The sequence below is a fragment of the Mytilus trossulus genome, chromosome 11 (genome assembly GCF_036588685.1).
Source record: "Mytilus trossulus isolate FHL-02 chromosome 11, PNRI_Mtr1.1.1.hap1, whole genome shotgun sequence".
In the NCBI taxonomy this organism is placed as follows: Eukaryota; Metazoa; Mollusca; class Bivalvia; order Mytilida; family Mytilidae; genus Mytilus; species Mytilus trossulus.
This window is the reverse complement of record NC_086383.1, coordinates 1,099,354-1,113,394: the sequence shown is the minus strand read 5'-3', so window position 1 is coordinate 1,113,394 and position 14,041 is coordinate 1,099,354. Positions and strand designations below refer to the sequence as shown.

Genomic DNA, 14,041 nt, shown 5'->3' with positions numbered 1-14,041 from the left:
TCTAATGGCAAAATTCAAATATAGCAGCAGGTTTCTCTACAAACTTTGCTAGAGTTGAAGGCAGTGAAACTGTCTCAAACCTCATGATTCATACAGGTTCTTTACTTCATAGTCATTAATAATAATGAGTAAATGTATCAATATACATGCCTATCTTAAATCTCAACAGCACTTTCGTGAGAAACATTCACAAATCAAGTAGATTTTGAAGTTATACAAGTAGCACTAGATTTTAAAAATTACTAATTTTACAGGTTCTGTTGCTTTGTCAATTATTTCCAATTGCCATGCCATTATGATTTATTATAAAACTACTAGGTTTTATATCTGTTAAAGAAGAGGATTTATTCAAAATACCTCTTGTTTTCCTATTAAATTTATCATCTTTAATTTCTAAAACATTCCAGAGGTGATGAAAATCATAACCATCACCCTTGTAAGTTTAAACATCATTCTAAACATCTTGCAAAAACAAAACATTTGCATAAACAAATTAAGCCATTGTAATACAAAAATGTGTACCTGTGCAGGTAAAACACGTGTAAATTGTGAAGAGTACTAACGACCTTCGGGTGAATAAAAATAATTTTAAATATCTACCTGTTTAACAAACAGGGGTATGAAAAAGTAATTGCCGTACATCGTACTAAGGCAAAAACTTAATAAATATATAAAATTGTCATACATCGTAGACAATAAAATATTTAATTAATTTCCATGAACACTTGTCATACATCGTAGACAAGAAGTTTTTAAATTCATTTCCATCAACACTTGTCATACATCGTAGACAATTGAGGAATTATTATTTGTAAATAACAAAATAACAATAGAACTTGTCGTACATCGTAGACAAGTTAATGTAACTTTAATAACTTTCTCCCAAATTTAAGATAAAAATAAAATAACTAAAAAGTACTTACGTGAAGTGTTCACTTCAAACCCTCAAGAAAAATAATGACAAGTTATTATGGAACAGGTGCTTATATACTAGGGTCAAGGTCACTGGCCAGGTATGGTCTGTGGGTATAGTTCGTTTCTTTAAACAGAGATATTATATGTAAGCTTCACCCCTCATAGAGAAGTTAAGCTAATTCATTACTTGAGACCGAAGGCGAAATATGAATAAGAATTGATCATCAAGTCTACATTACATATATCATACTTCCGATCTCGAAAATGTAGGCGGATGGCTTCATTTAGTGTAAAAAGCGAAAGTGTTTTGAAGATTTGCTTGTCGTATATCAAACGGAAGGTCGTACAATGTTCATTACGATAACGTCGTTTTATGGGGAAAGACCTTTCAATTGTTTTACAAACAATTGAGATACAAATAATCAAGATAACATTATGTTTCACCATTTTTCGTATGCAACCGGATTTGACGTACTATGATAAGGTGGTATTAGACATAAAGCCTTGTACTTCAAATACATTTAAATTATGAAAAAAAGTATCTTTAAAATCACCTGACATGAATAGGTCGAAACACTGTTGAAACGAAGGAACAAGGAAAATATTTAACTTACAGTCGATTTTACGATTAATTCATTATTCAATATTTCAAGGAATTGAATGGGTGATATTTTCTAATATATAAATCTACGTTATTCACAATAGAGGAGACATTAACAATACAGAAATATGTCCTTTTTGTACCAATTTTGAAAAAGAACGGTACAAGTATCTATCGAAACATTCACAAAATCCATATAACGAACTATATATTGTCACATTGTCTCGATTTTCAATTAAACATGTACGAACATTCACGATTCTTCAATCTGTATATTCACATATTCTGGCACGGCACAAGGCCATTCTATTGTCTTTCATTTATAATGACATCTTCTCACTTTTTTCTTTTAATTTTAAGATGCATTATAATTGGAGTTTTGAATATGATAAAATGTTTTCCAAAAAGAACCCACAGATTTTTCAAGTTGAGAAAGTTGGTCTTATAATAAGTGTATATTTCGTTATGTATTTTCTTTTCTTTTCAAGTTATAATACACTTTTAATTCTAAGTGTTTTCACTAATGTAATTTTTTGTATTAAAGATAATTAAAACATTCATCAACTCTATCATGTCTATCGTACTATAGTTATTTAGAACATATTTAAACAAAAAAATTCCAGGAAAATGTAACAGAAAAAAGTAAAATCACAAAATTACTGAACTCAGAGGAAAATCAATTTGGAAAGTCCATAATCACATGGCAAAATCAAAAAACAAAACGCATCAAAAACGAATGGACAAGAACTGTCATATTCCTGACTTGGTACAGGCATTTCCAAATGTAGAAAATGGTGGATTAAACCTGGTTCTATAGCGCTAACCCTCTCACTTTAATAACAGTCTCATCAAATTCCGTTACATTTACATGATGCGTTAAATTAACAGTCACAATCAATAAAATAGTCAAAATATGGGAACATCAGTCATCATCGTATAACAATTTAACAGGACACAACAACATCTACTAACAGTGTATGCTGATAAAGCTAAGATATATTCAAGTTTAAATCCTTTTCATTGGATACACAATCTTAAAGGGTGTGTCTGAAATAATTGATTGACAATTGAAAATTCACACGTTTCCCTTCAAAATTATAGAATAAGGATATAACTATTTCCAAATGATGAAGTATAAACGACTATATACTTAACGACAAAGCAATAAAGGAGGATTAATTCAGGTAAGTATTTAATGCTGATAAGTGTTCCTGGTTTTATAAAATGTTACAGATAATCGAAAAGTATCTGGTATCAAAGTCATGCTGGATACATATAATTCCCGTTATTTTTTTGGAAAAGAGGGGGAGGGCAATTTTATTTATTTTTAATTTTACATAACACATATATATATATATATGGATCGAAAATGATGGATAGATTTAATTGTTGAAATGCTTAATTTGTACTAAGGATATTGTTTGATTAAGTTTTGTTTTTTTAAATTTTTGAAAACATTGTAAATAAAAAGTTTTGAATTTTTTTAAATATCTAGCCTTGATGATGACCGAAAAGACAATTAATGATGAAATGCGCATCAGGTGCATAGAAACTTGATCATTTATGGTATTGTTTAATTTTCTAAATATTGAGTCTGACTTCATCTGGAAACGTACTTTGTAATAGTTATGACAGTTTCAGAAGCATTACAACAAAGGAAGAAAAAATATATATACTTTATTGCGGATGTTTTGGATTGATTAACTGATTGATCGGTATCTTACCCGATTTTCAGAATAAAATGGTTTGTCAAGGAAGTAAGTAGGTTTATTATTGAGGAAACAAGAAGACCCGGAATAAACCACTTATTTGCGACATGAAAAATGACAACTAAAGTCAATAAAGATTCAAACGTACTTGCCACGTACGGAGTTCGAACTCACAACATCAGTGTTGACAATCTAATTATACAGTAGATGGACTACTGAGAACACTCGGTCTCCGAGGTCAGCAAAGTGTCCGGATGGTGTATTACATGTATATTGGCGGATTCGTCTACGGTGACGATTGAACTGCTATGTTATTAGGAACGAACATGGTCCATCCCATGTTCATGCCTAAAAACCTAAAAATACGCATAAGCTCAAACTCTAGGAATGCGATAATTATAAGAAAAGCAAAGTTAGGATAAACGGTAGTAGTATTTATTTCATGAAATGTATGTCTACGAGAGAAATGTTGTGCACTTAACATAAAATATATGACTTAGCATCGATGTCTTTTGCAAATCTGGGTACTTATATGATTTACATTTTACATGTTTTCATCCTGATTTGCATTTGATATGGTCTATCCTTTTCACGTTTCATTATTCATTATTTTGTGTGATTCGTATTAACGACAAAAAGTTTTCTCTGACTTAGGGTCATATCATTTTCAGTTGAAAAAAAACTAGTTATGTTTTTTTATGTTGTTAAAATGTGAAAAATTAAACAGCTGTATAATGTTTTGTCCTATATGATTGCAGGAATGGCACCAAATGTTACAAATGGAACTCGTACAACTTTAAGTGAGATAGAATATCAAGAGTTTCTGGACAACGACATCCCAGCTACAATATTTCTCACATTTCTGTCAGTTGTAGGAACAATTGGCAATACACACACGATAGTAGTATATATGTTATCACCGATCATGTCAAACTATTCCGTTCGAGTTTTTATAATTTGGCTTGCCTTTATCGATCTTACAGCTTGTGTCTTTGGAATGCCTTTTGAGAATTTTGTTATGCGGTACAGCTACACATTTTCATCTGTCGGTGCTTGCAAATTCTTTAAATTTCTAAATCACATAAGTACAGGGACGTCAACCCTATTATTGACTGCAATTGCTATTGAAAGATATAAGATGGTTGTTAAAAAATCGCCGATACTTATTACAAATTCACAAAGGTCGAATGCTATATCTGGTGTTTTGTTAGCATTGGTCTTTGTATTATCAATTCCAGCAGTAGTATTTTATGGTCTGAATAAAAATAAAACGAAGATTTCAGGCCTGTCCGGCAAGGAATGCAGAATTTTATCAGAATATCAAAATATACGTGCTGCAGGATGTTATTACAGTATTGTTTTAGTTATCGGTTTAGGTTGCGTTGTTGTGTGCATAATTTCATATGGAAGAATACTGTATGAAATTTGTTCCCAGAAAGAATGGAGGAAATCACAAAGAGAGAAATCCAATTCGTCTTCTAATTCACCTTCGAATATACGATCTGAAGTTGCTCAGGTCACTGCATCTATTCAAAATGAAGAGTTACAAATAAGTAAATTGCAAACTGTATGTGGCAACAGGACGAAGAAAAAGTGCACTAATTCATCACACAATCTTGGGAATGCGATTCAATTGACCATTAACCTCGTAATAGCGACCGCCATTTCATTAATAGGATATTTGGTGTATGTTTTCACGAAAATGATTGAAATATTATATCCTAATATATATAAAAACATTATCCAAACAGTATCCAATATCTTACTTCACGGATATTTTATTAACAATGCAGCTAATTCTATCATTTTTTGTCTCTTGGATAGAACATTTCGACAGGAATGCTTGAAATTGTATGGACACATATTTTTGAAGAAAAATATCTCGCCGGCATAAGATTGCTTCATCTTTCTTTAAAAATCAACCAAATGAGACGTGTGTATGTACATTTTTTATGAGAGAATGGCACAAAGGAAACGTTGGTTCAGCTTTAAAGAGGTAACTAAAAGTGTATGCCTGTTACATATGTCCTTTCCAGAAAATTGAGTAAATTGAAATGTTTGTAAATTGGTGAATTCCTTTTGTAGAACCTCAAAATAAAATTTACGTCAAACAATACTGATTTTATAAGCAGCTTTATCAGCGGGGACTAAACAATTTCTTTTGTGATTAATTTTAGCCAATTTCTGATACGAGAAACAAGTTATCATGGTTGTTGTTATGAGTAAACTGATATTTAAAATGTTGAATACGTGTACCAACAATGTTCATTACCGAAAATCTATTGATTTCTTGTCAGTTTTTCCTCGTTTTATCTATTTTGAGCAGTAAGTACGGAGTGTGTCGTGGATGATGTTACGGCACTTATTCCAATTATAATGGACGGGTGACGATATTTACTGAGAAATAATATCATCGCTCGGTCATGAACTATGTTAAAGTCTCTTGTTATAACATGTGGGGCAAATATTCTGTGATTTGTTAAAGTGTTGCATATTTTTTTTTCGTTGATTTTTTTTACATGAATTAGGATGTTCTGTGTCATTTGGTCTCTTGTTGAGAGGCGTTTCATTTGCAATTTTACCACATCTTCTTTTGTTAGGATGTATTAAATCTTACATTTAAGGTGGTACCCAACACCTTGACTAAATTCATTTGGTCGTTTAAAGTCATAAGAAACGAGTGACCGGTGAAAAATAATGTTCTTCCAATTCTTAAACCAATGCATACAAACATCATAAACTTAGTCTTCTGTGCTCGAATTTATCATTTTTTTCGTGTAAATTTGGTATAATCGTCAATTTTATTTTCAATCGGTCAGTGTTGTTGTGAAAATATGGCAGGTAATTAAAGTTCGTGTTTTGAAGCCGGAGTTTAACGATTGTCACCTGTTTGTCAACAATTGACGAAAAATAAACAGAAAAGCATGGAAATTGAGCACGTGTTTAACATGTTAATTCAGATAATAGTTTATTTTAAGGACATCCATGCGTATTGTGGTCACCGGATTTTTACGAGATGGGTCAAACTGAGGTCACCTTGCATACGGAAAATATATCGGGGGAATTGCTTGCTGGAAGGAAGCAATTCAAATAAAGTAAACTTCTTCTAAATATGAATAAATTAAAGAATTTTCTTCAGAAAAAAATATATGTACATTAGTTTTACAATGAAAACTATCCATTGAGTTATAAAAAACATATGCATTATTTGAGGTTTCTTATGACTTTAATTTTCATAAAATTTTGACAAAATATTTACTTCGACCCTTTGACAAAAATATATAAATTTGAAAAATGAACCATCCAAATTATCAGAAAAAATACACTGGTTATATAGCAGTTTGACAAACCCTTATTTTTATCATTGTCAAGCTTAATATTCCCTTAACAACACAACGTAATAAAAACGTTTAGCTGATTTTACAGAGTTATCTCCCTGTAGTGTTAGATACCACCTTAAGGAATTTCAAATTATGAAATGAATGGTATCTATAAATCAACGGACATACAAATGTCAAAACACACTTGAAACGAATCACAGGAATGAGGAAATTATTCCAGCAATAATTTTCAATCGATTTGACGATTTTGTTTTGTTTCAAAGAATTAAATGAATTATTTTTTCCCACCTATATATCTACGTCATTCACAATAGACATAAAAAAAGACAACGATGACAATATACATCGTAATAGTTGATACCTTTACCTGAAGATAATCCATATTATATTAGTAACATGGTGTGTTAGTGACCTCATACGATATGAAGCATGAATCCCAATATGGAATTTACTGATCCATTATGTATCTTATTAGGTCACTAACACACCGTGTAACGAATTTATCTTACCGACTATCTTCACCTGTGCTGTTTAGTCGTCTATGACTTTCATATGTTTTCTTGGTTGTGGACTAGCTTTTTAACTGCCAGTACCCTTAGAATTGTATTGTGTGTACAAAATTATAATCATGGTACCTTTGATAACTATTTACACCACTGGGTCGATGCCACTGCTGGTGGACGTTTCGTCCCCGAGGGTGTCACCAGCCCAGTAGTCAACACTTCTGTGCTGACATGAATATCAATAATGTGGTCATTTTTATAAATTTCCTGTTTACAAAACTTTGAATTTTTCGAAAAACTAAGGGTTTTCTTATCCCAGTTATAAATTACCTAAGCCGTATTTGGCACAACTTTTTGGAATTTTGGATCCTCAATGCTCTTCAAATTTGTACACGTTTGGCTTTACAAATAGTTTGATATGAGCGTCACTGATGAGTCTTATGAGGACGAAACGCGCGTCTGGCGTAAAATATTATAATCCTGGTACCTTTGATAATTATCGTAATAATTTTTGGTTTTTAACCTACCATCAGTGGTCATTTCGAGAAAAGGGCTAAATATGAAGCAGATTGATCTGTGTCGGTAGTATCTTTAATTTCAAATTCACTTGGAAACATTAAATGTAAGTGATTACTGAATCTATAATTATTTATAGACAGTACATCATCAATATACCGAAAGGTGAAATTAAAAGACTAGGCTAATTTCTTTTCTCCTTTCTGTACTAGCCCTTGTATAAATTCTGCCTCATAGGAATATAAAAAACAAATCTGCAAGTACATGAGCGCAATTGGTACCCATTGGGATTCCAATAGCCTGTTGGACGACCAAACCTCGAATTCAACAAATATGTTGTCAATTAAAAAGTCCAGCATGGCAGTGATATCCTCGTCGGTATATTTTTTCTTGACTCTGTATGATTTTTCAAAAAGTAAGCTAAATTCCAGCCCAAAACTAGATATTTGAAACGTCTAGTGTACTTTTTGTTAAAGAAACATAAGCTGACGAGTTCTTTTAGTCGAGCTTTAAGTTTAGTATGTGGAGTAGTGGTATAAAGAGTTGAAAAATCAAAGGTTTTAATGTTGGTACAATGTTTAAATGATTGCGATTGTAAATTCATCATTAACTCTTTTGATTTTTTCGGTATTCGTTTCTGATTAACACCACTACTTGAATATGCCTTTTCGGAATACTAATGAAGTCCTTCTGTGATTTCAATGAATATTGCAGTAAGAACTTTAGAAAGGGGTTTAGTGGAACACTTGGAAGGACCTGCAATATGCCTTTCCTTATAAGGATTCTTGTGAAGGTTAGGAATCCAATATAAGGATGAAAGATCCTGGTCTTCATCCTTTGGATTAACACCAAAGGACATTACAACCGATTTCTGGTTTTCTAGAATCAATGGTAAAATCCAAATTCCCTCGGGGAGGGGAGGGCTACTTCAATATGTGGTGCCGCTGGGGTTCTGTTACCCAACCCTTTTCCTTTAATTTTGATATTAAAAAATGTATACCTTTTCATATATTGGGTTGGTAAAAATGTTACCGTTTCCCATATTGTTTGGGTTTCACTTTGTGTATAAAAGTCTATAATGTAAGAGTAGAATACAAAAGTGCCAAAAGAGAAAATTTTTTTGATGAAAGCGTACACTTCAAAATTCTTGATAAACAACAGATTATTATATGTATATAACAAGATGTGATATAAATGTCAATGAGACAACTCTTCACAAGAGACAAAATGATACAAAAAATAACGATTATAGGTCACCGTAAGGCCTTCAACAATGACTCAATGATCAATATCTATTTATAGATTTGATAATGTAATGTACACTATGCATGTACATAAAACAAACCAATCCCACCGTTACAAACTTGAATATATTCAAACGCTCAAGAAACCGGTATCATTAACGACAAGTGTAAAGTATTATCTCCAGAGTCAGGTGACGTATTTAGATATTTACGATAGTCTGGCAATAGAAAATCTTTCTAGCGATCTTTTGATACACAATTTGTACATATATATATTCTGTTCGATACTTTCATGCAGTCGAAATATTTTTCCTCGAACATATATTCTTATACAGTTTTATGCATTCCTGTCTAAAAGTTCTATCCAACAGACAAAACACAATAGGATTGATTGCATTGTTGATAAAATATCCTCGCACTAAAATGAATGATACTGGTCGAATATGGGTATGGTATACTTGTCGATTAAGCATTCTGACCATCAACGTAAAAACATACAATAAATTTCCAATGTAGGAAACAGCGGTTGCTATCATGAGACTAATGGTAAGTCGAATCGCATTTCCAAGATTGTGTGATGAACAGGAAGATTTTTTCTTTGCTTTTTTACAGATTTCAATTTGCATATTATTTATTTTCACATCGGCATTTTGAATAGTTGAGATTGCATGTACCTGGGTGGTTTCTGATCTCATATCCGAAGTTGAATTCACAGAAGGAACAGTTTTCTTTCCTAGTGATTTTCTCCATTGTTTTCTGCTAAAGATTTCACGCAATATTCGTCCATATGATACGACGCTCAACACAATACATACTAAACCTATAATCGCCAGTATACTGTAGTAAACTCCTGCAGTTTGCATCTTTTGATATTCTGATGAAAAACTGCAATCCTTGCCGATTAAACCAAATATGTTTGTTACTTTGTCATTTCTACCGTAGAATATAACTGTTGGAATGGACGATATCACGGAGAACCCTACCAGAACAGCAGATACGACATTTTGTCTTTCAAGGCTTGCAAATAGCTTCGGCAAGTTTTTAACAAAAAGTTTATATCTTTCAATAGCAATTATAGTCAATAAACTAGCGGAGGCTCCTGTTACAATGTGGTTGAGAAATTTGAAGAATTTGCAAGCACCGTCAGATGACCAGGTGTAATTGAATCGCAAGTCAAAACACTCAAAAGGCATACAAAACAAACATGCTGTAATATCAGTAATGGCAAGCCAAATGATAAAAACTCGCACCGAATATTTTGCCATGACCGGCGATATCATATACACTAAGATCGTGTGTATATTTCCTATTATTCCAACGACTGACAAAATCACGAGGTATATTGTTGCTGGAATAGCTTCGTCGAGAAATCTTTTGTAGTCTATTTCGCTCAAACTTGTATTTGTTCTGTTAGTAAAATTGAATTCCATCCTGAAAAATATTTTCTTTAAATGTTTCATCGTTTTATTTTGTGCAATCATAAATGAAAAAATGCATTTTCATGTACGAATTAGAAATGAGTTTATCAAACTGACTTCTGAGAAGAAACAACAGAATAAATATAGAATATCAATTGCAAATCACTTTCTAACGGGTATCTTACACTATGCCCCAATATTGTCATTTTGTTAAGAGAGACTGATTTGTATAAGTTTATCGTGTTTCCGAGTCCCGGTATTTCTATTTCATAAATGTAATTCGTGCATTTAAAAAAAAACCAACAATGTTTAAACTTATCTTGTGTATCATTTTTATGTTTAAACGGAGTTATGATTACCTTCAAACACACGTGATTAAGTTTCTTGGTTTCTACGGAAACATTCACGTATTGGATGGTAAATGATAGACAAAACTTCGTTCCGTGTTTTAAATAGACAAAGTGACTTACGGCCGTCAGAATATTTCTAGTAAAAACTGTTTCAAAATAGGTTATTGAATTATCTATCGTATAGTGCAGTAAAACATACATATCATACAAATTAAATAGACATAACGAGATGTGGTATGATTGCCAACAAGACAACTATCCACCAAAATTGAAATGAAGCAATTAAAGGTAATAGTACAGTTTTCAACTATTAGATACACCCATACCGTATAGTCGGTCATACATGTAATAGGCTCCGATATGCAAAGTATAGCATAATTAAATAGAGAAAACGTTATCATAATAGTAGATGTCTGTTAAATGTGTTGCTAAGTTGATGTTTGAAAAACTGACATTCACTATGGCCAATAGCCCATTTTTCAATTTCCGATTTGATTTTATTATTACACACTTTTTAAACAAATTACTTCCCTTTGTCAATCGTAGACTGGTTCCATACCGGACAAAAAAGGCCTTTGCCAATGCAAAACATGATGAATTAAAAGTGATGTATCGGCGGTATAACTAGATTTTCATGAAAAATAATTTATGATGTCAAAAGTATTTAGCGGAACAACAAATTATTGTTATTAAAAGATTTGAAAACCTTACAGATAACTCACATTACGCAAAGGTAAAGTTGCTCTTTCTGATAGCTCTCCATTGTAAATAAAAATTTATGTCTCTCATAAGGGAGACAACAAAAAGAAGGGCTCTCTAATTACAGGGCCAATTACGGGAATTGGTAAAAAGCCTATTACAGAGGAAACTATCAGTTTATGCAAAGAAACATAAACAAAATATTTACCGAAATATTTCATTCATATTTAACTTATGACATTTAATTACTTGAAACAAATGTTCATTTTGTCATAAAAGTACATGTAAAAAGTAAATTAACCAAAAAATCCGAGCTCCAAGGGAAATTCAAAGCCGTTCTCTATTTTCTGACAAATTCAAAAGCTCAAACACATTTAACGTATTGAAATAAGCTGTCATATTCCTCAGTTCGTACAAGTATGTCTTTATGTAGAAAAAAAGGCTTCAACATTTTTGTATTGCTAGCTGAACCTGTAACTTACCGTTCCTGAGCACCTGCGATCACCCCTATTTTGTGGTGGGGTTCGGGTTGCTTTGTCGTTAGTTTTCTATGTTGTGTTTTGTGTACTTTTATTTGTCAGTTTGTCTTTCCCCTATTTTAAACCGGTCAGTTTAAATTCGATTCGATCTTTAAATTTGACTGTGTCTTATTTGTATGACAAAAAATACATACCTGTATAGGTCTTTCGAAATTGTCTGTGTCTTTGTGTATAAATAAAAGTATATACTATATAACTGATATATATGTTTTGTAAACTACTACACACTTTTGAGATGGTGTATCCGATGAAAAATCAATAACTTTCACACAATGGTTATTGTTAGATATTCCTGTTCCTGGAAAGCTATTTAAGGATAAAAACAAATTTCAGGAAGTTTCTCCTCGTACATGTATCTCTCAAACGTTATTTCTGTTTTAAAATAAAGTACAATCAAGGCTGGATAAAAGACATATTGTATATTCAAATATACACGGAAGTTCTCATAATATATTCGTGGTACGATCAATATTTGGTAGGGCTTCTGGAAGCTGCATTTACTCTAAAATTGAGAATGGAAATGGGGAATGTGTCAAAGAGACAACAACCCGACCGTAGAAAAAAACAACAGCAGGTACCATTACGTAAGATAAGAAATGTACAGCATATTCAAACCTGGTGTGTGTAGAGAATTGTTTGAGTCAACATCATGCCTTTCAATCAACAACTAACCTTGATGTTATCGTGTTCACTTGAGTTATCATTGATATGGTAATAATTATAAATTAACTGTTAATTTTTTTTTGAATTTTCGAAAAACTAAGGATTTTCTACCTTTATATATTAACTGTTAGCAAAACTTTGAATTTTAGAAAAAAAAATGGCTTTTAATTTCTACCTCAGGAATAGATAACCTTAACAGTATTTGGCAAAACCTTTAGGAATTTTTGGTCCTCAATGCTCTTCAACTTCGTCCTCTATTTTGGCCTTTTAAACATTTTCTGATTCGATTGTCACTGGTAAGTCTTTTATGAACAAAACGCAGACCTGACGTAAATATACAATTTTTATCCTGGTATATATTATGAGTTCATTATCGACTAGACACTGTAAACAAAATGACATACTCTATCCAAGTATGTTAATGACAGTACAAAGTCAATGTTTTTATTTACTGACCATGTAGTTTTATAATACGGTTATTTCTGTAAATTCAGGTAATATTTCGCAATTGTTTTTATCACTTTGTAAGTACATCTTCGTGGAATCACCACAGGAAAACAAGTTCGAAGTGACAACGATAAACAGTTACTTATATTGAAATACATTGCTGTATCAACGGATATTAAAATCCTGATATACATTGAACTCTAATGAGTATACTTTTGTTTATTGTTGCAAAATAACAAGAGGGAAAATTATTAATATGTACATAGTTGCAAAAATATGTGAATACAAAAGTCAAATAAGCGGACCGTTTTGTTTATCATACAGAACTAATGAATTCCTTACTACTGTAACACACGAATAGGCCAACTCACTAACGTGTCTTGTTGATCTCAAAATCTACACTTATTAATTACGGTTTGTGTTCTTATACCACGTGTGTCCTTTTGAATGACCGACTGGATTCGCAGAGAGAGTATCACGTACATTTCAGGAGCCCTTGACCTTATTGACCTTCCCGGAAGCGCTCTTTTTGGAGTTAATGCAAATATATTTTAGGTATTTCAATCTTTCAAATAAAAAATAAGAATTATTTTTCGATCAGAAACATTAGAATTATTTTTTTTTATCGTTTTTCCGTGTATTTTTACGGCAATTAGAGGCGCACAGTTCGTTCCCATAGGAAAGCCGACAATTTGTTAATTTCACTGTACGTAAGACGAGCACATTTCTTTCTAATAAAACAATTAATCAGGCACAAAAACAGAATAATGCAATTGTAGAGGGCGATTTTGGTGCCATATGATTATCCGAAGATGATATTTAGACAAATGGATGGTAGCTGGACCAGGGGTCAGTATAATAGGAGATGAATTTGACAAATCTTGTGGTTTAGTTCATTCGATAACAGATGAAAGACCTAATGAAGACTCTGCGAAAACACAAAACGATATGATCTTTAAACAGCTTTAAAGACTTTGTAAAGTGATGAACTAGTTTGCAAATTCATTTCTAGAAGAGTCGTCAGAATTGTTAAAAAAAATATACTCCATTTAGGAAATTGTTGAACATGTAAAATAAGTAAACAAATACGAAAAAT

General features: G+C 32.1%; 1 protein-coding gene across 1 annotated transcript; it reads right to left on the bottom strand.

Annotated features, from left to right (window-relative positions):
• Positions 1-8,857: 8,857 nt before the first annotated feature.
• On the bottom strand, positions 8,858-12,091 carry LOC134691654 (cholecystokinin receptor type A-like). The gene is made up of 2 exons (XM_063552216.1): positions 11,970-12,091; positions 8,858-10,260 (listed from the first exon to the last, which is right to left on the bottom strand). Exon 2 carries the CDS (start codon positions 10,257-10,259, stop codon positions 9,120-9,122), a length of 1,140 nt encoding a protein of 379 aa, XP_063408286.1. The 5' UTR covers position 10,260; positions 11,970-12,091; the 3' UTR covers positions 8,858-9,119.
• Between the last annotated feature and the right edge of the window lie 1,950 nt (positions 12,092-14,041).